The 25,448-nt window shown below is 41.3% G+C and overlaps 1 protein-coding gene across 1 annotated transcript in view; it reads left to right on the plus strand.

The window, feature by feature from the left end:
- Positions 1-25,448, plus strand: part of syde2 (synapse defective 1, Rho GTPase, homolog 2 (C. elegans)) — a 48,305-nt gene that overhangs the window by 12,185 nt on the left and 10,672 nt on the right. Inside the window, exons 4-5 of the mRNA XM_082509821.1 lie at positions 9,889-11,024; positions 16,897-17,023. Coding sequence (XP_082365947.1) covers positions 9,889-11,024; positions 16,897-17,023 — 1,263 coding nt within the window. The remainder of the gene's footprint in view (positions 1-9,888; positions 11,025-16,896; positions 17,024-25,448) is intronic.

Genomic DNA, 25,448 nt, shown 5'->3' on the forward strand with positions numbered 1-25,448 from the left:
ATTAAATCATCCAAATTGGCAACTCAAGGTTTTAAAATCTCCAGTTTTCAATTAACATAAGTCAAAAGTTTGTAATAAGGAGCCAGACAAGGAGAGTTTCTTCTTCTTTCTCTTTTGATCGGCGCAGACAGGAGCCACGGCTGTCAAATCTCATCGCTGCACATCAGTGTCCCTCATAAATTAAACTTAGACAGACAGAGGAATTCATTCCTCCTGGCTAATTCATTCCTGAGAGGAAAGAATATCAATTTACTTGTTATTCCAGCTAATACACACACACACACACACACACACACACAGTGAACTTTGTATATTATGGCTCATTGAAACACCTCTCCTACAGAAAACAAATTCAAGACCTAAAGATTTATTTGCAGATATAAATGAATCGTAGCCTTCTGTCTTTTTCACTTGCTGTGCTTTTTATTTACTCGTGTGTTTGAAAGTCATTGACAACTCTGCTCTACAGCGACGACATGATGATGACAGCCAGCACACGGCTCCCTGTCTCTTAATAAGCCCCGGTCTGTTTTTTCTAACTTCCGACTTTTTGTTCTCTGTGATGTGGCAACATGGTAGTTTGAACCAATTGGCACATCTTGAGCTGAGCCTATAATTACAACTTTTAACAACGCTTTTCTGTGGCACGCAACAGCCATTTTTTTCTAGCTGTGTGAGCACAAAGACAGGCTAAATGCTTTGGGTTTGGAAATCTAATGCTTCAGCTTTAGCGTTCTCAGCAACAGTTCCACAGCAGGGGTGAAGGTGTCTTAACAAGCTCAGCAGAAACTTTTCCCTCCACGGCTACGCCAGCTTTTTAAGAGTTAAAGTCATGATCACTGAGACGCTGAGCTCTCGGTGAGGGCTAACAAATGTGCTCTTGACAAGGACACAGGCTTTGATTGGCGTATGATAAACTCCTTCATCCTGGCTCTTGCTGACATCACATGTGGCTCAGCAAAACTCTCTGCCCTGAGAGACTTTCCTTGTAGGATTAGGATTAAATCAGAATGAGGCTCAGTGTACCAGCCCAGGAAAAGCACTAATCATGCTGCACTAATTAAATGTAAGCTTCTTTTTTTGGTGCACCTTTCGTTGTCAGACCCATTGTGCCATTTTGCAGCACAGAGGAAACTGGATAAGCAGACGAGTGGACATAAGTGGAGGCCGGACTGCATTGTTCAGTAGATTTTTTTCCAATGTTTGGCAACATGCTACTATTCAAAGACCTGTTCCTCATTTACATCCCGTAATGCAGTTTGGGAGCAGTCAGTAGAAGATGTGCGATACTGTTGGTTTACTCGTTGCCTGAAAACGAGACAAGAGAACAGCAGTGTTGTCCCCCCCCTCCCGCTCCGGAACTGCCTCCCTCTCTGCTGCCTGTTGACTTTGCAATTGATTCCTGTGGGTTCGTCGACGCCATCCCACACTCCGCCGCAAAAAAAAGAGCAACGTGCTCGAGTACGTGTCATCAGAGAGGAAACACTCACTGGCTACTGGTTGATTATTCATTGTGGATGCAGTGGGACTTTTAGTTTAGCTTCACTGTCTTTCTTCATCTTTAGTTAGAAACCTCCTCTACCTTCAGAAATTGCTATGTGCATTAGGGCTGCAGAATGACACCGCACTCCTCCACTTTAAACTGGTAGGCAGTGTTGGGGGATGGTGGGCAGCAAAAAGGGCAACAGCTCTCCTTCAATTCACCCACTGTTCCATTCCTCAAAATAAGCCTAGATAATGACCAAACAGTGTTTCCTGGGTGAGTGATGTGCTTCATCACTGACCTCAAAACGCTAAGTGCATTAGTCTGTGTTATAGCACACAATTATCAGTAAGTATCTGCTGAATCTGGAAGAATATTGATTAACATATTACTTACTTTGGCATTTTATAGCTTTGAGGGAAACGCATCGGCACTTTTTTCATGTGGTTGCCGTCGATTGCTTGCAGTCGTTCCCCAATTTTGCAGAGTCGGAAGATTGATTGATTACTCTCAAACCCTTCAGGTCAACTTAGCTGAAAGATTGTGAACAGGCAGAAATGTCTAGCTTTAGAAGTGTTGGTAAGCACATTTCTTTTCTGCTGAACGGAGCCAGTTGAAGTTGCTTTTTGTTACCTGTTTTCAGTGTTTATTATAGATTGTGTGTAAATGTTTGGCATCACCACCATCATGTTGAATATTGGTTTGTGGTCTAGAATTCTGAATCCCAATACTGACCGTTTTGTCTTGCTTATTTCTGGAGTTTACAGAGACTATATTTGGATAAGAGGGTTTACTGTAGCATCAGCTGTTGGTTTCTGAAGAGCGGTTTTGAAGCCTCAGCTTTACCATTGTGACCATTCCCATCACTCCCAGCGTTATTAAAAATGTGGTCTTGGACTCCACATTTTAAAGGGCTAAAACCTCCTCCAACCTAGTTATAGCAATTTGTATGTTACTGTGGCTCTTTATAGGTAATAATATGTTTAACTAAACCTCAGCAAAGACACATGTTTGTTGGTAGTAACATCACTATAACCGCCACCATGAGCCATATCTTTTATCACATCTACTGTATTTGTGTTTAAGTTACCACGTAATGGGTTGGTTGGCCACATTTTCTAAATGTGCCCGTGCCACTTACGATATATTCTTTGATCTAGGATTTACAAAGGTTTTAACTACAAAAAAAATAAAAATTCAAGAAGAGTGCTGCCCCAGACTTCTTCAGTCCAGCCTCTCTGTCACTCTCAACTTTTTTCATCTTTTCTGTTTTCTGTTTCCAATTCATTGTGAAAATGAGACCGTACAGACACCACTTTATCTGCCGGTTTAGAAATTTGACAGTCCCTTCATTGATTGAGTGTGAATAGGGGCATCTGTTGAATTAATGAAGCCGTGCAGATGTAGATGACTCTTTGCGACCATGGTTTTCTTCTGTTCGGCTGGCTGGTTCTTTTCCCTCTCACCGGATACACTCCAGACTCCTCGTGTGCTGCCTATTGAGTGACTTTTTGTCCATTTCAATGCTCTATTTGTATGGAGAATAATGATTGATGGACTTTGGGGGTGGTGAGCTTGCTGTGTTCCCAATCTGCTGTTCCCTTTAGCGCCTGTTTGGGGAATCTGACTTGGCCAGCACTCAGAATGGGATCAGAGCTATTTCTGGGGGATGTTTTGGTCACACTGGCAGTTGAGTTTGAGAGTTGGCCCTGGTTGCAAGTTACAGAGAGCTCACGCCTCTGAGCTGAAACTGGGAACCTAATCTATGCTGACGATTGCATGGTTGGGTCTGGAGGAAGTCAACAACTTTGTGAGGGCCGCACTTCAAAACCAGATTCCTTAGCCGGATGTTAGATGTGAAGTTCAGGTCACATAGTTTTCTCATAGCTCTCTCTTTCTGCTCTGTTCTTCATTTCAGCACCAGAGCAGCTGTGGAAAACTTTTCTGGTCTCTGTTTTTAGGGGAGAAAACATTAGTGAAAGCAGAATTTTTATATACTGTAACTAAATATACATAAATTGGAGGTCATAAGTCACACAAAGGTAGTTCATAAAGCTTTACGACTCTTTTCTAACTTGATTAGTTTTCTTCCAACTACAAAAATTCAAAACTTCAAAGATGTCCATCACAATTTTCCAGAGCCTATGTAATGTCTTAATCTTGATAGTTTTTTTCCAAGCACAAGTCTAAACCAAAGCTCATATATTATATTAAAAGTAAAAAATCCTCACAAGGAATAAATTCATTGTATTGCTTCATAATTAATTATCTGACTCCATGAACACAGTGCTGTCCAATAAAATAATTAGGCTCCTTAAACAGGATAGCTAGTTTGAGTGTAGCGTTTGACCTTCTCTCACACTTCAGCTCCTGTTTGTGACCGAATGGGTTGTTTGTGTCAGCAGACGGTGGACGGTAGCTGGTGGCTGTCTTAGGCTTCACCTATGTAAATTTGAGTCACTGTGCTATACCTCTTGACCATCATTTTAATTTTTAAAAACTAGCTGAGTGAAAACCAAGATGTATTATTGGTATAAATTAAGATTAAATCCAGGTACAATTAAAGTCAGCTTTTGAACCACTTACATTATAAAGTAAATAATTTTAAAGCATGTAGGACCTGAACTGCATCAAGTAGCAACTCGCATAACCAATACTGTTAGCAAAATTTAGCGCTTCTTTGTTATTTCAACATTTGTACTGGTGGATATTTGAGTGATATGAAATACAATACTTACTTTTTAAAAGAGAATTCCTAGACCACTTTGCTTGAACCATTGCTATTTTTTTAAAACATTAAAAAAACCCAACAGTTACCAATCTTGGGATCAAGCGGACCATGAAGGATCCACCCAGTGCATCCACCTGGGAAAATAAGGGCCTATTTGTGGGCCACATTCATTGCCTTGCTATGCTGTAAGCAGCTTCCAGATGTGAAGGATGTAGCGCCTGAATCGGGATGCACAGTGTATGACTCAACTATACAGGCTATGCTAACCAAGCTTGCTAGAAGAGGTGGGAGATATAGCATATCGTAATATTTCAAGGACATTTGTGATAATTATATTTATGACAATGTTGAAGAAAAAAACCCACTGAATAATGTTTTATCACTTACCGGAGCTATCGTAAAGCAGCAGTAGCATTAGGGCAAACAAAGTGAGAGCTGTTTTCCATTCTTTTTTATCCAATGAGCTACTATCACTGAAGACTCTGTGTTCTTCTGCTTCTGTCCCAAATGATAATAATTTGTTTGTTCTCTCACGCTTTGTTGGAGGTTATCATGGTGGCTCCCTTCGTAGGTACTAAATCATCATTGTATGCTGGCACGCTGCTTCCAGTCAGTGTGAACTCATTGTGTTCCCATATCATTGATAACCACGGCATTCTTGTGGACAGTATGGTACAGCTCTAGTTGCTAGCTTTAGTTGATAACTTAGCATTCTGCCCTCTTTTCCAATAATGGTCACTTCTAGGCTTCCAAAATATGGTGGCTGCCAAAATGCTAACATTGAACTTTCAAAAAAAAAACTCCCACAAGTGAAATGGTGATTTCACGGTGGCTAAGTCCATGAATGAAATTTAATTCTGATGCTAGCAGCGGCATTTTCTCTCATTCTTGCTTTAGCTGTGTTATACGTTGCTATCAAATCACTTGGTCTCTGAGTAACGTTCTTCACTTACCCTATGTGATGAGCATTTGATATTTTTTTACTGCATTTATTATATCTGTGCAGTACATGGTTTTTTTTTATGTCTATTTTTAGATAAAAAAGGAGTTGCATGTCAACAGTTACCACATATCTTCTAGTATGTTTTTCACTCGAGGCAGTGTAGTGAGACCGATGTGGCTGCAGGCTGACTAGAATTAGCAGCCTCTCTGTCATTTGAGTTACAGCTGAGGAAGAAAAGGCCAGCAGCAGTAGGCGAGTGAGGCTACATGAGGAGTGCTTTGGCAGGGGGCCATGTTGTGCTAGCGAGGAGGACTGCATGCTTGGATATATTAGCAGAGGTTTTGTAACCATTGTAATGAAACGGCCCTGCTCCTGCAGCCGCTGAAAGGCCTTCCAACACCGAATGATTTGGAGCCAAGGGGGAGAGGAAGCGGCTTAAAGCTGAGCATCGGTCACCGGGTAAAGAAACTACAGGACAAGTATGCCATTCACCAGTTTATTTACACTCCCCTTGTTTGTTAGCACAACCTGGTCCTTTTTGTTTCAACAGTTAACACATGCACATTTGGCAGACGTGCTTGTACGGGCACATGCACTCAAGTGAATACCAGCAATTTTACAATCTTGAACTCCAGATTATTGTCTCCCTCCAAGGCTTATCAGAGTATATGCAGAGCAAATAGTCTCTCTCATGTTCACTGTCAGACACACACGGCTAATACACAGTCTCACATTCTTGCTGACCAGGTGCCTGATAATTGTTTAATTGCAAGACACTTCATATTGTCTCGCTATTATTTCCATCTTGGTTATCTTATGTCTGCTGTCAGGTGTATTTGGCAATGAACTGTTTTTCCCTCGCATGCACCCACACCCTACACTCCCTATTCTTACACCTGTCTGGTGCCAGTACTGTGATAAAGCATCGCCATAAATTCCTGAGCTTTGTTAAGAGGTGTCAGTGGCCGAGGGCAGCAGGATCAGGAAAGGCATGTGCTTATGCGTGTTTTTATGAAAGCACTCTTGCTTTGTGTTACAGTAATACGGTGGGTGCATGTCCATGATAAAATGTTGGAGGTTGACACAGTTAGCCAGCTCAGGTGTCCTCCAGAAGAATGCAGACCTTTTGCCCTTTGACCTAAGAACATGGCCCTGGAGGGCTGGGTGTCAAGTCATCGCCCCTGAACCTAAGCTTGTGAGGTGTCACGTTACCCTGCTGGCTGCTGCCACAAGGCCAGAGGCTACAGACACAGCTTTCATGTGTGTGTATGTGCCACAGTCACACAGTGCAAGTGTTATTACCTTTAGGATTAGTGTGTGTTGCCTCGGTCCATGTTGATTATCCAAAGAATGTGACAGCAGCAGAGAACTGATGATTCTCGCTCTAGAAGGTGAAGGCATTTGTTAGTGAGGTAAATGAGCTAATGTAGGTCATAAAACGTGGGTGCTGTGTTTCTACTGTCCTGTGTTTTAATTCAGCAATGATGCAACAGCTGTCCTTACTGCACTGGCACATGTTCAATAATTACTGGGATGACAGTTTGATTAGAAACAAACGTTTTCATTCAAATTCAAAACTCAAGACGTGTGCACGGATGCCGCATAAAAGTGTAGCTAATATCAGCTATCTGTGTTAATAACACAATGCCAATATTTCACTTTTAAAAATCACTGATATTATAAACACTAATCATGATGCTCCTACACAATTATTAAAAATATCCTTGTTTATATAATCTTGCTCAGATATTTCTCATATTAATCTTTTGACGCTGGTGCATTTTGCCTTCAAGCTTAACTTGAACATGTTGAGGCTGCCCAAACTAAGAGATTAGCAGAATCTACAATATTATAATTAATGTAATACCATGTTTGGTTCTAGTAGTACAAGCATTGTCTCGACAGCAACGGTACAGTTACTTTCCTTAATCAGATATATGCTTAGTCTTATATAAAGTGTTGTAAAACAAATAGCCATATGCCTATTTTAGCAAGGATATTGCCTGACATGTGTTGTTTTCCTGTGGCTGTATTGTTACCACTTTAAACAAGAGACAGGATTGTTTTTACTGTAAATTAAGTGACAATTCTCAATGTTTATGTACAGCCTGTATTAAATGCATGTTTACCAAATACAAAAACCCGTGGGTTCAATCCAATACGGGTTCTAGTTGTACTCTATCTGATCCGCACTGTAAATCAGATTATAAGAGAACAAAATAGTTTTTTCACGAGGAATTTCACTTCTAAACTCCTCCCAAAAGCTCTCTGTATACTACCCCTGATGTTTGGTGTATTTGCACTACCAGTGGTCTCCACCCGTTTTTTCCCATCTTAGAGCACCTCTATGTCTATTATAGGCAGGAAGCTGTGACAAGGAAGGCTACTGAGCTGGGCTAAAAGGAGTGTAAACATGGTTTGATGAGGAATGTGAGAGAACAGCCGTGTTCATTTTGTACATTCACCAGTGGGCTTGCCAGCCTTCCAGTCGTCCATCTAGACCTCGGAGTGCCTGGACAAGGGGTGCCTTTGTCCCTCATCTGTCGGCTACACCCTGCCCTGCTCCTGCCCCCCATCTTACCCTTCTCTCCATCCTGTTGCACCTCCTCTGCCTCCCTCTTTTCACCCGTGGGCCCTCACCCCAGAATAGCACAGCGGGTTCCCTCAGAAAAATAGAACTGGTGAAGTTGGCAGGATCAGGCGCTCTTTGCTTCTTCCTCTGTTCACTTTGTCGCTCTCTCCATATTTGTTCTGTCTCTTACATCACTATTTGTTTCCAGAGTTTATTCAGAGAAAGTAATTAGCCAAAACTACATTAGTGGCTTAAACAAGGAGTCTCAACTCAATACAATATAGTGTGAATGGGTTGAATAGCTCCTCAGTGCCAACACTGAGGAGCTATTCACTCGTGTTGCTTAATATCTAGGCCAGATCTAAAAACACTCATCAAAAGACCTTCAAAAAGTAAATTCCTTCTCTGAATCATGTGTTTCAGCTTTAATCTTCCATGACCCATGCAGTGAGGTATCAGCTCTTTAGTTAAAAAAGGCAGGTAAGCCATGGAGGAAATCTTGTTAAAGGAGTGCTGAAAGCAGAAAATAGTTATGTAAGTCAGGTTCAAGCTTCCTGTAGGGCAGACTAGGCAGGATGCTCATAATTTGACATATTCCACTTTAATCACTCAAATCGTAGCTGACTCTGTGTCAGCTCGTTCCGTTTTTTTGCCAGGTAGATTTTTGGGGCTTGGAAGATTACAGTGTGTTTGGCTGTGGGGACCTGAATTCAAACCAATAGAAAGAATATACAAATGGGCTGTTGTCAGTACAAGAAAGTGTTCAAAATTCAAATGAACTATGAATCAGATTCCTGGATCTGAAATGGGTGGCTTGTGTTGTGAGTTCCTAATAGCAGAGCCTGCAGCTAATTCTTTTGGGGTTTTTGTCAGTCATTGGCATTGCTTTCAGATACAGTCAGCTATTTTAACCAAGAAGGCTCAGACAGACCCAGAGGACAGAAAGGAGACAGAGCGACTGATGTTAGTACCAATGACTGGTAGGGAATAACTGTTTAAGTTTATAATAATAATGGATACTTTATTGATCCCCATGGGGAAATTACTTGTTTTTCTCTACATTTGACCCATTCACTCAGTGAAGCAGTGGGCAGCCCACTAAGCAGGCGCCCGGGGAGCAGTGTGTAGGGACGGTACCTTGCTCAGGGGTACCTCAGGGTAGCCGTTAAGTGGATTCGAACCGCCGACCTTCCGATCATGGGGCGACCACTTTACCTACTGAGCTATCCCTGCCCAATATATAGCAAGTAAAGAGACCAAAAATGGTACCTGGTAACACATTAGCCTTAACAGCTGTGTCCGTATTGAACTTAAATTCGACTGCAAATTCTCCAAAATAGACCAAAATATTTGAATTATTTGCCATACAAGAAAATCATGATGAAAGCTTAAGTCCTGTAGACTAAACAGTGGTTGTCAGACACTCTATAGACACAGAAATCTTCATGTTCATTTAGACATCAAGGTAGGCGAGAGCTGCCTACAAGGTCAACCCCAAATGGATATCTTCCAGCTTGAATAATGACTGAGTAATTCTACCTCAGCCCTGAAGCAGCTGGTGTCTCCGGAAAGACATTTCCCTGCTTTTCTTTCTTTTGGAAGCGTAATGAGATTCCACTAAAATTTCCATCGTGCTTAGTTGAATTAATACAATATATTGCAAAGAGACCTCAGAAAGATATTAAAATTTTTAATATTACATCCGTTTCAGCAACCCTTTTCATCATAACCGTTAATTATCTTGAACATAGCTTGGGTCTACATATATAGACTGTAGCTGTATTATAAAGTGCTGAAGTGTTTATATGAAGCGTTGCCTCCCATATGTGTCTGTCACTGGATTACTGGGTTTCATGTAAACCTAATCACTTGATGATGTGCTGTGAGGGTGTAGCACTTTCCTGTAAATTATGGTTCACGCCTTTGATTTTAAATATTTTTTTTCCTGTCTATATCTAAGTAAAATTATCCTGGGGAACCAGTAACCTAAAGAATTTGTGACTGATGGTTACCTGTCTATTTCTTTCAATACTACACAAACTCTGCACTCCCTATTCCTGCACCTGTGTGGTACCAATACAACCTTAATGTCTAAATAAACATGAAAATACAAAGAAAGAATAATCACATTTTCTCTTGTCCTGTCATTTCCTTTGTAGATTGTCTTGACCTGCCCAACACCGCCAGCTTTTCACCTCCCTCCAGCCCAAACCCGGCCAAGAAGAGCAGCTCAATCAACTGGTCGTTCCCAGACAAGATCAAGTCCCCACGTACCGTCAGGAAGATCTCCATGAAGATGAAGAAACTCCCAGAGCTAAGCCGTAAGCTCAGCGTCAAGGGGACCCAAAACAACAGCAGCAGCAATGGAAGCAGTCAGCTAGAACCGAGGGCCCATTCTCCAAAAGCAAATGGCAGCGGGTCAGAGGTTGTCTTGCAGACTTCAGGGCCTCCTCGGTTAGCTTCATCTGGGGGTGGGCAGGCTAGCCGTAATGTGATCTCACGCTACCACCTGGATAGCAGTGTGTCCACACAGCACAGCTTTTATAAGAAGAAAAGCAGTGGTAGCTCAAAGTCTGCCAGTAAAGGTGGCTACCTCAGCGATGGTGACTCGCCAGAGCTGGTGGCCAAATCTGGCAAACATGGGTCTGGAGAGGGGAAGGGAGGAAAAGGCAAGGATACAGAAGGAGGAGGTGGAAACTCCAGAATCAACGGCACAGAGCTGGACATTGATGCTTTCCGTCATTACAGCTTCTCAGAGCAGCCCAAGTGCAGCCAGTACATCTCAGGACTGATGAGTCTGCATTTTTATGGAGCAGAGGACCTCAAACCCCCACGTATTGACTCTAGAGATGTCTACTGTGCCATCCAGGTGGACTCGGTTAACAAAGCACGAACCGCTCTCCTCACCTGCCGAACAACCTTTTTAGATATGGACCACACCTTCAACATTGAGCTGGAGAATGCCCAACATCTGAAGCTGGTAGTGTTCAGCTGGGAGCCCACACCCAGACGCAACCGTGTTTGCTGCCATGGCACAGTGGTACTGCCTGCTCTCTTCAGAGTGACACGTTCCCACCAGCTGGCGGTAAAGCTGGAGCCACGTGGAGTTATCTATGTCAAGCTGAGTCTGATGGAGCAGTGGCAGAACTCATTGAACGGTGGTCCAGATGGAGACAGGGAGCCACAGGTGTTTGGTGTGGAGGTGTGGCGAGTGGTGGAGAGGGAAAATTCAGGACTGATGGTACCACTTCTTATAAGCAAATGCATCAATGAAATCGAGAAGAGAGGCTGTCAGGTGAGTGTAATTCTGTTCTCGTTTTCCCCAAATAATTTTTGTCAAAAAAATAAGAATAAAAGTACAATATCTCTGTTTTGAAACATGCTTATATATATATAGTCTAATCCTCTTCTCTAATGAGTCAGATTCATTTTTAAATAAGGCTGGTAATGTCCAATTTTAGAAATAATTTTTAAAATAGGAGGGAAAGAATGGCTGGAGGAATAATTCCACATTCACAGCATCTTTTTAGCTCCATGAAATGAGCACACACCCTGCAGCCATCAGGAAGGCTCAATAACTGGCATGAACTGAATGGACAGAGGAGACGTAGCACACTTAATGATGTCACGGAGTTTCTGGCTTCCTGAGGCAACTGGCTCTTTTATTCAGAGAAAGAGGCTCAGAGTTAAGAGGTTGCTGTAGTCATAGCAGGAGTGACAGAGGAAATGAGAGTTCATGAGGCCTTTGACAGCCAGCATAGAGAGAGCACAAAGAGGAAGAAGCGTTTCTCCTAATTAGAACTGAGACAGCAGCAATAATAACGTCTGACCACTGTTTTTGGCTCATCACTCTAGAGGGGCATGCAAGGGCCAATGGTAGTGCCTTGCTTGCCCCTCTAGAGTGTTCTTGACTGATCTCTCTAGAGGGGCATGCAAGGTTCAATAGGCAAACTTTTGGTGCCTGTGCATTATATTAGACTCTGTCTTCTACCACCTACGGCAGTACAGCAGAAGTAGTAGCAGCAAACCTTCCAATTTATAATAAATTGGAGAAATTTATTCATTTGAGCTCCAGTAAACAGTTTTTTACTCTCCATCTCCAGTAAGCCTGTGGCTTAAAACTTAAGGTTGCATATTAGCAACACGTCTGAAAGCCTGACTGGTGGTTGAATTGCACTGACATTTAAACAGGAAGAGAAATACAGCTCTCAATCACCTACAGCTTCGTTTTAGTCTTCTTTTTTAACTTTTCACTTTCTGTGAGTCAGACAGTGTTAAAGTGCAGTGTTAAATTGGTTTAGGGATATTTGTGCGGTATACACAAATATAAGATGTGAGTCTGATGGTAAGCACTGCCTCATTCACTCTGTAATTCTGTGCTGTGATATCAGTCTCTGCTTCTCCTTCACTCAGTCTGACAGTGTTTGTCGTCTGTCCCTCGCAGCTGTTTTGCTGCCTTTGTTTCTTCACAAAGATGCAGAGCAGCCTTTGTACATGCTATCAGTCTGAGATCAAGTGTAAGAGCTCCTCCAGGCTGCAGGCAGATAGAGTTCACGATGAGGATGACACCAGATCCCAGAGGAATTTGCAGGTTGTGTCACCAAAGCACGTATGGCTAGATGTGTAGCATTGCGCCTTTTCAAATGGCTTCATGGAGACTTTCTCTCAAAGTCTCTTAGAATTGTGTGTCCTCTGGGCTTCTGCGAGATGCTGGTTGTTTGTGAGTGTTTTGAAAAGACTGCAACTCATGCTATGTATGGGAGCACTCAGAGTGCTTTAAAGACAGGGGGATGTGTTTTTAAAAAGAGCTTTTATACATGTCATATATGATGCACACAGATATTGGGACATGTTAGGAGCAGCTATTCAGATGCATGCCTTTATACAGAACAGAAGGGTTTTTTTAAACAGACTTTTCATTTAATCATTGTGACTTCATCTGTCCTTTAAAGGCAGTGCCTTGGAGCTTTCATACATAGATCTTGATTACGTAATTGTTCCATGAAGATTCTTTTCGAAAATGACAGTTTATGTCATCTAGCAGTGATGATATAAGCAACAATCTTACTTATGCTATCTTAACTGGTTATTCAGTTCTTAACTGCTTATTGATTCAGGGTTGTGGAGGCCGATCCCATGAGTGAGAGGCAGAGTGAGACAGATTTTCTGATGCTGTTGTCTGACTTCCATTCTCAATGAATGAATGAATCGACAAGCTCATTTTTATACTTGACATGACAAGAAAAACCCTTCTACAACTTGAGATGTACCTTTTAAGAGCATTTTTTTTTTTTTGCTTTAAGTGATTTTATTTTCTCAGTGGATGATGGTAAATTTACACAACAGTCTTTAACTGTGTGCTTCCTTAATACTTCCTTCAATCCACACTCAAGGCCCAGAAGCTGGAAATATTAAGACACTTTGTTTTGACACAAGTGTTGTAATTATTGTGGCTAAGAGACTCAATTATGAGAGCAGCATAAAGTTTACTACTTCATGTTCTCCCTATGCATGGATATTTCTTCTACGGGCATGCCGGCTTCCTCCCATAGCTCAAAGACATGCATGCTTGGAAAATTAATGTTTCTAAAATTTTTAGGTGTAAATGTGGGCGAGTGGTGGTTGTGTGTCTCTCTGTGTTAGCCATGTAACAGACTCGTAATCTGTCTAGGGTGTACACAACAATCTGTGATAGGTGAGACAGGCTCTATCCCTACCATGACCCCGAATTCAACAAGCTGTTGTGAAAGTTTCGATCTTTTTGTGCTTTAATTATTAGTATTACTTAGTATTGATTAATACTATGTCACACACATGAAATGTCAGTAGGTATTTTTCACAATTACGTTTATATTTTATAAACAAAAAAATATTACTGATTGCTGACTGCCTGATAAAATAATTAGCATATTAAGTTTTGCCCATGTCATCTCCCATCATGTGTGTGTCTTTGTATGCAGAGAATACGCCCACATAAATACCCTAAAGTCAATTAAATGCACTTTTCTTTCTGTCCTTTAACTCTTTGTTGTTTAAAATATTAAAGATATTCCTAAACCAAGAAAAAAAGCTTCTGACCCCTCCACATCACCAGACATCATCTTTCCTCTGGATCTCATTTCTACATATAGGGTTGGCTAGTGGTGCCTGTTGTGCTGCCCAGAGGCCACAGTTCTTAAGTCCTTTTTTTGCTAACAGCTGTTCCCCGCCTGCACTCAGCTCTGCCCCAAAGAGAGAGCCTTCGCTTTTTTGTTTTTTTTTTGTTTTTTTCTGAATGGACTTGTTGTTCATTGTGCCCAGTGACTTCTGTTTACTCGCATACAAAGCCAAATCCCTGCCTAATCTGTCCTCCTCACTCCCTCTCGTGTGAGGTTTAGAAAAACGCTGCTGGACTCGACGAGGAGAGTTCACAAATAGCTGCTCTGGAGGGATGGGGGAGACATTATAGCGCTCCTACGCTGGAGCCCGGAAAGGCCGGCGGTGTGTGTGCAAGTGTGTTTTGTGAGGAACCGGACCCAACCCGCCATTCACAGCCCACTGATTTAACACGTTTCCAGGGCAACCACACCAGTTGGTCTGCTATGCCACATACCAGACAGACACATGTAGGAGAAATTATGGTATGTCTGTAGCCGGGCCTAATCCCAGCATAACAAGGAGAGCGCTGGTGCCGAGTTACAAACATCAGATGTCTCAAGTTTCTTTAGGTCACAGTCTGGAGCCTTAGGTAAAGAAACATAAATGCTTTATAGCTTAGTCCTTTCATTTTTAATGCTGAGCTGTCACTTGGGTTTTAGAAGATCTCAGTGTTTATCCATTCATTCATGAGGATGTCAACTCTAAGATCATTTCACTTTGCCAGCTAATTTAGTGTCATGTATTACTGTTAGGTTTCATAAAGAGAAAATGGTCCAGGAAAATGGTCCTCAACATGTTGTCTCCAGAGTGGGAGGTAAATTTTGCTTTTACGATACTGTGTTTAAGTCTTTACTTTTGCAATTGTCAGTTTTGTGGAAATGATTTATTACAGCAGCAGAATATCATGAGAGACTCATCAGGCTCATGACTGTTGCAAATATGTTAGGATAATGTTATGTGGAGTGATGAGTATGCATAGCTCTGGGGTCCACAGGTGCACATATATAGTAGAAGTATAACTTGTGGTGGAATAAAACCTTTTTAAATCTTATTTTTGGTACAAAGTGACCTTTGTTGACTGATAACAATGATTCTGTACATGCAGTGTTTACGTCCTGGTGACCACTAAAGTAAAAGTTTATGAATAGCTTTGTGTTTTCTCAGATAGGGTTTTAGAAGTAACTACCTGGAGGTGTTGCCAAATGGCTCCAAAGAGGTGAGACTTGCATCTTAAAGTGTTTTTGACACAGTCCAGCTCAGGCAGACTGCCTGAACAGGCTTTTCTCCTTTTTCATTCCAGTCTATAAATGATCTAATTGTCTTATTACAGATGAAAAGTTAATAAGGGAGGAAATGCACATTTAGTCCCTTTATTCCACTAAGGGGTTTTGCAGTGACATCCCTCTTCCTCTGGTTTGACTGTCAATACATAGTGCTGGATTGAGCAGAGCTAAGACGCAGTAAGCAGAGGGCCAAACACTGGACAGTTGAATTGAAGCATGAGACATAATAGTGACTTATATTGAATCCTTTAAATTTGGCTAAATGTGGTAAAATAGGATATTGGCCTAAGTCTTCATTAAAAAAAAAAGAAAAAAAGAACAAAAACCAAGAAGACTTACTCTTTCATTGTTAGTTTAAGGCACTTTTGTTTCATTATTTACTCCAAACGTTGTGTGTGCATCAATGAATGGGCTGAATGGAAGGATTTCTAACAGCGATACAAATATTTGGTGATTTAAAAACGAAATATTCTGATATACCAAACAGAATCAAATCAGATCCCTAACTTTTGATATGTGTAGTTATTTATTTAGTCATTTATTTACTCAGATCAGTTTCCTGTGTGTTGCCAAAAATGAAGGTACTCAGAGCTCTCTCTCTCTCGTGAACAAACTATGAAACATTAACACTCCTAAAATTATTGGAGGGTGTTTCTCTTCTTTGCTGTTTAAATTCTTATTTGCTGATGTCGAGATGGCCACCTCTGAATTGATATTCTAGACTTGTAGTTTCTGTAAGTTTGTTTGCATACTCTCTCTATTACAGTTAGATGGTAAAGACCCATTGCTAAAGATTCATTAGCATAATGCTTTCTTTCATTGAGATTTAGGGGTTGTCGTGTTTTCCTCTTAGGATGCTGCAAGCTGGTTTGAGCCCTGGGGCTGTATTTTACCCATTTGTGGTATAGTGGCTAACCATAGCAAACTTTAAATAGATACTGCTGTTGACAACAGAGACTCAGTCTTCTGACTATAAAAGCTGAAACTACAAGCAATAAATGTGCTTTTGCGGTGTTCTGTAAATTCAAGTATTTGACGACTGGGCCTTATTAGCTCATGTTGGCTTTTGTTATCAAATTCTAGACTGATAAAGATAGACACAGAGACAGTTGGCTGACTTTTAAGGTGCTGTCTCCAACCATGTTTCAGAGAGTGCCAGTACTTTAGTGGTCATTCATTTCAGATTTATTTGTCTCGCCTACATTTCTCTCATGGCTTTACTGGATAGCAGCCTCTACACACAAACATGCAATATGTGTTCAGAATAACTGGAAAAGGAGTGAAAGAATTAAACTATGGATACAGTGGATCCAAAATCACAATAATAAAAAGTGCATAAAGATGCTAGTGTAAAGTAACTGAAAGTAGAGGGGAAAAGATAATATAGGGAACGTGTTAAGTTTAAGGTTTTCTGTTAGTCCAGCATTTCTTTGTTACATCAAGTCATCTTCCTGTGTCTTTAAAAAAGTGAGTGCTTATAGTGTTATTAGAAACATATACATTTTTGGTTTTTGGTCAGTTGTTAAATTGAGGCGCCCTTTTCTGGAGATAAAACAGACTGGTGTTTGTGACGTGTGAGTTTTCTGAGAAAGTACTTATGGCTGCCTTCCAGGACATTATCTGAGTGCAGACGTAGAACTTGATCGATGAGGCTGTAAAAATGTCTACGTCGCTGTCAACTGTTTGACTCTCGAGCCATGCGTGTTTATTTGACCTACTTGTGTGTGTGTGTGTTTATGTTACCAGGTGGTGGGTCTCTACCGTCTGTGTGGTTCGGCAGCAGTAAAGAAGGAGCTGCGTGAGGCGTTTGAGAGAGACAGCCACGCTGTGGAGCTGTGCGAAAACACGTATCCAGACATAAACGTCATTACAGGTAAAATGATCACCAGGAAACAGAGAAGATGCCAACAAGGCATAAGATTACTAAACACACTTAGTTTAATTACAAGGGTGTTATTCAAACCTGACAAAGTTTCCAGAGAGCACTGGTGTGTTTTGGTCTGTTTATCTGTAAATTACCTTCTTACTTGTACTTAGCAGGATAGTTACAAAATGAGCAATGTATGCAGTTTCTAATTTAAAAAGAGACTGAACAGGATTTTTGAAAACCAGTTCTTCAGTTTTCACTCACAAAACCCAAGTAAAAATCCACAAGTGACCATATTTGGACAGGAATTTGAAATGCTAAGCTATGAGCTAATGCTCGCTTGCTTAGTTAGCAAGCATTTGTAGCATGAATATGTACATTACAAAGATAGTGCTACCTGCTAATAACCGCTAAATAAATGTTAGTCAAAAATGCAGTTTTACTCAACTTACATGAGTACATTTAGTCCCACAGCAATTATTTGATAGAAAATTACATCAAAAATGTTCCAGAAGGCAACAGATTACTTATAGTAGCTGAGGCAGCTATTAACTACACCTGCTGGTTCAATTCAAAACAGCCACGCCCTTAATAACAATGGCAAAAATACCTTAATACAATTTAAACAGGCAAATTATAGACAAATTCACAACCCTGCATATGTATGGCAAAGCTAAAAATTCACGATAGAGACCAAAACATTTTTTTTTAACAGGACAATGAAAATGTTTATTTCTGCTGTAAAGTTGGGCAATTTAACATTTAATAATTTTCTGTCTGCCTCAAGTGGCCAATAAAGGAATCTCAGTTTTGGCACTACCACAATTTCTTACTTTTCCAATCCCTTGGAAGCTTAATAACTAAATAAAATGCCCACTTTTCTATAACAAGTTGCAGTTAATATTGAGTAAAATATGGGTGGAGAAATGACTAAGGACTAGGAACAACTAACAATGAAGTTAACAGACAGCTGTTAACTGCTTCTATAGCTGTCATTAAGTAAATACTAACCACAAACCTAAAACTGGCATCTCTAATAGGCATCTCATTTAATCATTTGACATGTACGCATGACTCCCAGTAAAACAAGAAAAATACAATTCATGAGAGTTTTTACTCATGGAACAAAACTAACAAAAACAAATGGGGTGTTAATGTAATGGAGTCCAGCTTCAGTATTGATCCACTGCAATACATTTTCCTGAATGTAGCCATGGCGAATAGGTCAGCACCTGTGTATATCTTATAAGAATCTATGTGTGTGTGTATCAAATCCCTGCAACATAAAGATCAGTGTGAGAGGAAGGGCCACACACACACACACACACACACACACACACACACACACACAAAGTCAAACAAATCAGATCATTGCACGCATTTGGACTGTTCTTTCAGTTTTTGTGCTTTGGACCTTGTAAATCACGTCAAATGCAAAAAAGTCCCCCTGAAGCTGTTTGACTGTCCAACAAGCAGAACTGCAAACCTTACATTTCTAATTTAAACGCCATTCAGATTCCTGTCAGCTGAATTTCTTTTCTGCTCTGTTGCTCCCTTGAAATGAAAAATGGAAACAGTGAGCACATCTCACAAAAAGAAACCCCAAAATCAGCTGTGGCATTGAATTGAGTATTACTTCTAAAAGTGTAGCAGATTTGGGGAGATGGGGAGGGGGCGGCAAAGTTGTAGAAAATGACTTGGTCATGATTTTTTTTTTCTTCCACAAAAGGAGGAAAGGACCATGGAAACCCCTGGGCATTTTAGGGGCTGCTGTTGGTTTTGGGGAGAGGCCCTGTATAGGCGTCGTCCTATCATGCCTGCTTTGATCCACATGCGTTTGCATGGCAGGGCAAAGCACACAGTTAACAGTTGAGCGGGTTAGAAAAAAGGATTGTTGGTTTTTGCTCGCTGCCTAAATTTGCTCTGCCAGGCGAATTGCCATTGCAGATGGGTCTGAGTGAGTGGACGAGGACATAGAGAGAAAAAGAGCTGAAGATGAAGAGGTTTATGGTGTGTGCTTTAAAAAAAGCAGGGATTTCTGGGATATAGTGATCATAAGGTAAGAAAAAATAAAAGAAAGGATAAAAAGCACAGCAGAATAAAAAACACAATAACAGGAGTTTTAAAAGCTGATTGTAGCATTGTTATATTATACACCCTGTTTGATTTCAATAGCCAACATACACGGAATAAAAAAAACATATATTTTGCTCTAATTTTAATTCATAGTGGAAGCCTTAAACTAACCTTGGAGTCTTTTGTTATGGAGTCAGACGAGAGGCTAATTAGCGAACAGCTAATGGAGCTAAGAGGGCTGGCGCGTCGCACAGCTAATTTAAAAATGGAGGTAGTGAAAGGGATTATCCAGGGGTCAGAGTTCAATCCTAAGCTTGCAAAACATGCTCCGCGCATGGCGCTCCATTGTTTCAAATCACAGTTCTTTGCTTCACAGTATGTTTCACAAAATGCTCACATTTCATTTCATTTAAAAACAGTGTACACTTTATTAGATACACCTTGCTGCTACTGTTAGTAGTAAAGATTCAACAAGGTGCCGAAAACATTCCTGATCCATATCGACACGATAGAGTCACACAGTTGCTGCACATCTGTGTTCTCATTCCACCACGTCCCAAAGGTGCCCAAAGTGAGAGAAAGAAACTATCCCCTACCCCATCACACCACCACGACCCTGAACCACTAATACAATGCAGGACTGTCAGACTGCTCCATGCTTTTGTGTTGTTTATGCCAAATCGTGGCCCTATGAAGCAAATGTTGTGGCAGAAATTGAGATTCATTGGAGCAGGCAACATTTTCCACTGTTCTGATATCTACTTTTACTGAGTCCATCTAAAGTGTCCTGTTCTTAGCTGACATGGGTAACATCCTGTGTGGTCCTCTGCTGCTGTAGCCCATCTCTTCAAGGTTTAACGTGCCGTGCGTACAGAGGTGACCTTGGTTGTAACCAGTGGTTATTTAAATTACTCCTGCCTCCCTATCAGTCTGGAAGAAGTCTGGCTATCATCCTCTGGCCTCTGACATCAGCATCTATTTTCAGAACTGCTCCTCACTGGATATTTTCTGGACCGTTCTCTTTAAACTCTACAAAGGCCTCTGAGCACATCCTGATGACATTCTTCTTCTTTCTTCTTGGTATCCCTTTTGTTGAAGAATGAAGGCTTCAATCAGTGGTTTGACATGATAATGGGGGGATCGGTGCCCTCTATGGTAGGCCCATATGGTAGCTTTGCCTGAAGCCCCTGCGAGTGTGCGGTTGTGAGCACCTGAACATTTTTTGCCACACATGTGTTAAATTATGATTAAATCCATCTAATAGAAGATTTTGGTCTCAACGTGGAAACAAAGTCTTGAAAGTCACTTCTCCTCTACTAATGGAACTGGTGTGTCCTCTGCCCTTTTTCATTCGGAGCACTGGCATTGATTTTTAGTCTGTGGTCTTCAATTTCCCTTGCCTGAGTCGACTTTTCCATAGCCTGCTACTCTAAATTGCCCCCAAGCCCCCCAGCACCCCCAACCCTTGCCAGTACTCCAGTGAAGACATGGAAAGTCATTAACAAGTGCCCCCTTTGTTGCCGAACAAACACAGATGGTATTTGGCTCACGCACGGGGGATTAGCTGAACCCTGGGTCGGCCGGGGAGGCAGGCAACCACTTGGTGAAGAGTTTTAGAACGGTGGGGCTGTCAGAATATTTCTTAAACTGCAGGGTGGGATTGAAAACTGGAAGCAGGCATATTTGTGATGAATCCACGTGTACCGTGTGAGCGCGTGGTTCTAGAGTTAGAGCTGGAGTCTGCTCAGTTTTGGAAAAGTGAAAAAGTTGAAGCAGCAACTGTACATTTTGTGTTACTACATAAGGCAGTACACAAACACAAATCTCCTCTGGCCCCCCTAGTGGCGTGGGGGCGTGCGGGATAGCAGAGAAGGGGGCAGGACGGAGAACAAACCCCCTGTTTGTTCTCCAGGCGAGGCACTGACTGCAGCACTGACAAGAGGAGTGACCTTCCGCTTTGTTTGAACAAGAGGTCAAAGGTAGAGCCATGCCCCAGTGCATTGTGTCCCTTGTAGTGTTTGGTGGCATATTTGGGACACTGAAATAGTCTGAAGTGAGCAAGGAAAAAAAAAATACTTGTATCAGATTACTTTGAGGTGCTTTCAGTTTTTGTTAATGTTTTTCTTTAAGTGTTTGTTTCTGCAGTCTTTATCAGCCAAACATGTAGGTGGAGGTGGGGAAAGTATATGTAGCGCAGTGCAGATAGTGCTGGTGCAGAGCCATACCAGTCCCCCCCACCCGACAGTTGAAATCTGAGTGAAAAAGACACGCAGCGTGCGCCTGCTGTCAGCTTGCTTGTTGTCAGCTTGCTTGTTGTCAGCTTGCTTGCGACCACAGTTCTCATGCATACGTGCATATGTGCATATATGTGAGAGCTGTGTGTGTCTGTTTGCGTGAAAAAGGGCATCAACAGGGGCTAACACACAGAAGTAAACAAAGCACCGAGTCAAAGCAGGCTAATGATTTACTTGAATGGCCCCATTCTCCTCACGTCAGACAAGCCCATGTGCACATGCACGTACACAGTTTTGGCCAGTTGGCTTTTGAACTGGAAAGAGCCTAAATGTGTGTGCTGCTTTCATGTGTTGCATATCAAGAAAAACACGAGTTGTTTCGCTTCATCGGGCAGCGCTAATGTGTAACAGTCCCGCTGTTGTCGGGTCTTCCTTGCAGTGCAGGGAAGGTCAGAGGGCTCTGCATGATTTTCTGTAATAATGGCAGCAAAAAGCAAGCCAGGCGGCGCCTCCCAGCACGTATTATTCGCAGATGCAGAAAAACACAAAACAAACAAATAAAAGCTTTATTTTAGCGAGATAAGGATAAAAATATATTGCTAATTTTTGCTTCCAGACGGTCTGTTTTCGTGTGATCAAACAAGCTGATTGTGGTTATCTTTGTAACATTTTCCATAACGATTGACGAAGGGGGGGGGGGGGGGGGGGGAATCTTCACACAGCATTTCCGGTTAATCTGCTGCTGAAATCGGCATGCCTAGGGAAGCGTTAAAGAGAGTGAATGTGTCTTTTGTTTATATACCCTGATCAAATTCAGCTCATACCAGATTTTATACTGAACCTATGCTAGCTCACAGGCACAGGGAGGGCGTTTAATTGCAGGGCAGTTTTATGAGGGTTTAAGAGCATGCTTCCCCAGAGCGCTGTTAAAGTCTAACCCTGCTGAGTAGTATCTGTCAATGTTTTGATCTACCTGAGATTGGAGGGCTGAGATAGTAAGTTATTATCCTTGTTTGGGTATGAGCTGTTTGCCTACTAAGCATCTGCTGGCTGTCTCATAAACAGAGTGTTTCCGTATTTCTAATGCCAGGAAGTGTTGAACATTACATGTTCAGAGAAAATACTTATGGCAAGGAACAAACTTAAAAAATGTCTCAGTTTATGTTAAGCTGTCAGAATCATATTTACTGTTTTATTTTTATATTCTATATTTATTATTTTTCTATGAAGAGACACACTGTACAGAATCATAATTAAGTAATAATAATTCCTTAATGTATCATATTCAATATTTTCGGTCAAAGCTAAGTTGCTTCTAGACTTGGCTCTATGAGGCATGTTTGCCACAAATAATTGCTAACATGCTAAAACATACTTCCTATGCATTTATGTATAATGCTAACATGCTAAAATTGTGCCACATTGCACGACACTGTATATAAAAGATAGACATAGCCACAATCACCTGTTGTCGTGGTAGGTTTTTTTATCCCTCATCTGAAACTTTTGAGGAACCAAGGACACTGCACACCAACATGGTAGCAACTCGGCTCTTACAAAGAATACTCTGTTATCAGCAATTTTACTCTAATAAGACTTAAATCTATGGGCTGAGGCCACGACCTCATTAGGAAAGTGTTTACTGAGGTCGTAACCTAAATAAGCCCACTTTGGTTTGTTTTCCCAGCTTGAACATTGGAGTTTAGCATTCGGCTAAGTAAGGGATGGAACTGATTGAGAAGCTGAAGACAGGATTTATTTTACTTTAAATATCCTCAGGCTTTATTTAATATTAAAAACCTTCATTGTGAAAATACTTGAGTTAGAAATCAAGTTAGAAATAATTTTCTCATAGACCTTTATAAGTTCTGACTTACTTGTTTCAGCCAGAGGAGTAGCCCCCTTGTGGCCATTAAAATGAAAGCAAGTTTATTAATACATTTTTTGAATACATTGCATGGTGACATGTGGATAAAAAAAAGTCAACAGTGACCATTAATGTCTTTATCAAAGTTTTGTTCAGTTGGGGGGTCTGGATCCTGTCCCAGCTGTCTCCAGTAATGGAGACAGACAGGCAACCATTCTCTCTCACGTTCACAACCCTATGTATGTTTTTATACTGTGGGAGGAAGCCATAGCATCTGGAGAAAACCCACACAGACACAGAAACATGTAAACACAGAAAGGCCCCAGAATGGATTCAAACCCTGGACCTTCTTGCTGTAAGGCACCACTGCTAACCACCACACCAAAATCCAGAGATTCTTCTGAAATTTTTAAGAAGTCACAAGTTTCATTATGGTAGCTCAGTCAGTCAGTTTTTTTATTTCTGTGGTAACATACAGAGATAAAAGGAAGCAGTTATTGTCAGCTGTTGGACAGATTTTTATTTTATTTTTTGCCTTTTTGATCACTGATTGGTTTTATTTGTGATGTAAAACAGACAATTTAAAATAGATCAGTGTTGTGTTTATGTTGGTGCTGAGTGCCACTGTGCAGATACTAATCACAATGCTAATCATAGACTTTGTACTGTAACACACTAAACTGACTTTAGATCCTCCCTCCACTCTCTAATCCAATTTATTTGTATATAACTGCAGCAAAGGAAAATAGAAAATGCACGTGTGACAGCACCTGAAACTCTGGTGCTGTTAGCTAATACTGAAACATTAGTTTGTCCACATTATTCTGATGTTCTGACGATGCTGTTTAGAAATAGACTGAAAAGTGGTAATCCTAATGCTCCCTTAAAGAGCAGATTTAGGACTTTGTGGGATTATAAAGTGAGCACGTTAAGTTGGGCCCTCTGTCCTTCTTACTGGCCCTAAGGAAGCTCATTGGATTTACTATGAATCGTACTGTAGTATGCTGTAAATAGAAGACAAGAGGCAAAAAACAAACAAGGTGGACAAGAAAAGCAGTGAAGTACGTGTTCCTTTTTATAGCACTTTAATCAGTTGTGTCACTGCTTTGGAAACAGGCTCGTGGTTGACATAGATACAGTGTCGTCTTATCTGTTGTTCTACCAAGAGCTGCTCCTCTTGCACGCTTTAGAGTCACGGCGTGTTCACTAATTGTGTCACACGTGATTTTTCCTGGATTTATTGTCCTATAATCACGCACATACAGCCACATGTTCAATAATGTGAACAACAACCCCAAGCAGTCAAACTGAACTGTTGCCACAGGGAAATGTTCCTAATGGATAAAATGTCCAAGACATGAACGCAACAGAAAAATCACAATTATTAAAGTTACTTCAGAATTTAAATGTTCCACAAATACCAACGGGTAACACTAAATGTTAAAAGACAGACTTCCACATTGTTATACACTGAGACTACCAAACTTGGAGAGGTCTTGTGAGATCCTGCGACTGGATGTTCTGGTGCTCAGTGTTCTGAAGTGCTGACCAGAGGGCAGCAGATCAAAGAGGTTGTGGCCTAGGTGTGAAAGGTCTGAAATGATTTTTGCAGCTTTTCCAGCCCTTTTTTCCTGCTCTAGAAGAGTACAGGTCCTCGAGGGTCGATCAGGGAGCACCAGTAATCCTCTCAGCAGCCCGGACTATTCTTTGTAGTCGTCTCATTTCTGATTAAGTGGCTAAGCCATATAAAACAGTTAACTGAAGGATGCAACACAGACCCAAATACAGCGCAGCAGAACTAGGACAGCAGCTCCGTTGGGAGGTTGAACTTCCTTAGGACTTTAAATACTGTGCTTCATGTCATACGTCTATGGAACCTGAAGAACCTAACCGTGGTATTTGTCTGAAATTTGAAGTTTGACTTGCATTTCTGATACATCAAACGGAAGCTTGCACAACCTCCTATCTTTATGCAGGCTTGCTTCAATCTTGGATACGTTTGAGCCCAGCAGTGTCATCCACAAACACCAGGAGCTTAACACAGGAATAAGAAGAAGTGCGTTTATTTGTCTAAATGTAGAAGAGGGGAACAAGACCTGTTGTGAAGTTGCTGGATGTGAATTTCTCTAGCTTAGCTAGCTACATCCTGTCTGTTAGAAGGTAAGAGATTCACTGACAGAGGGAGTTTGGAGGTGAGCCAGGAGAAGATGAAGCTATCCAGAAGCAGGAGCCTTGAAAAAGTCCTAAGTAGTCT

The sequence above is a fragment of the Aulonocara stuartgranti genome (genome assembly GCF_965226115.1).
Source record: "Aulonocara stuartgranti genome assembly, chromosome: 17".
In the NCBI taxonomy this organism is placed as follows: Eukaryota; Metazoa; Chordata; class Actinopteri; order Cichliformes; family Cichlidae; genus Aulonocara; species Aulonocara stuartgranti.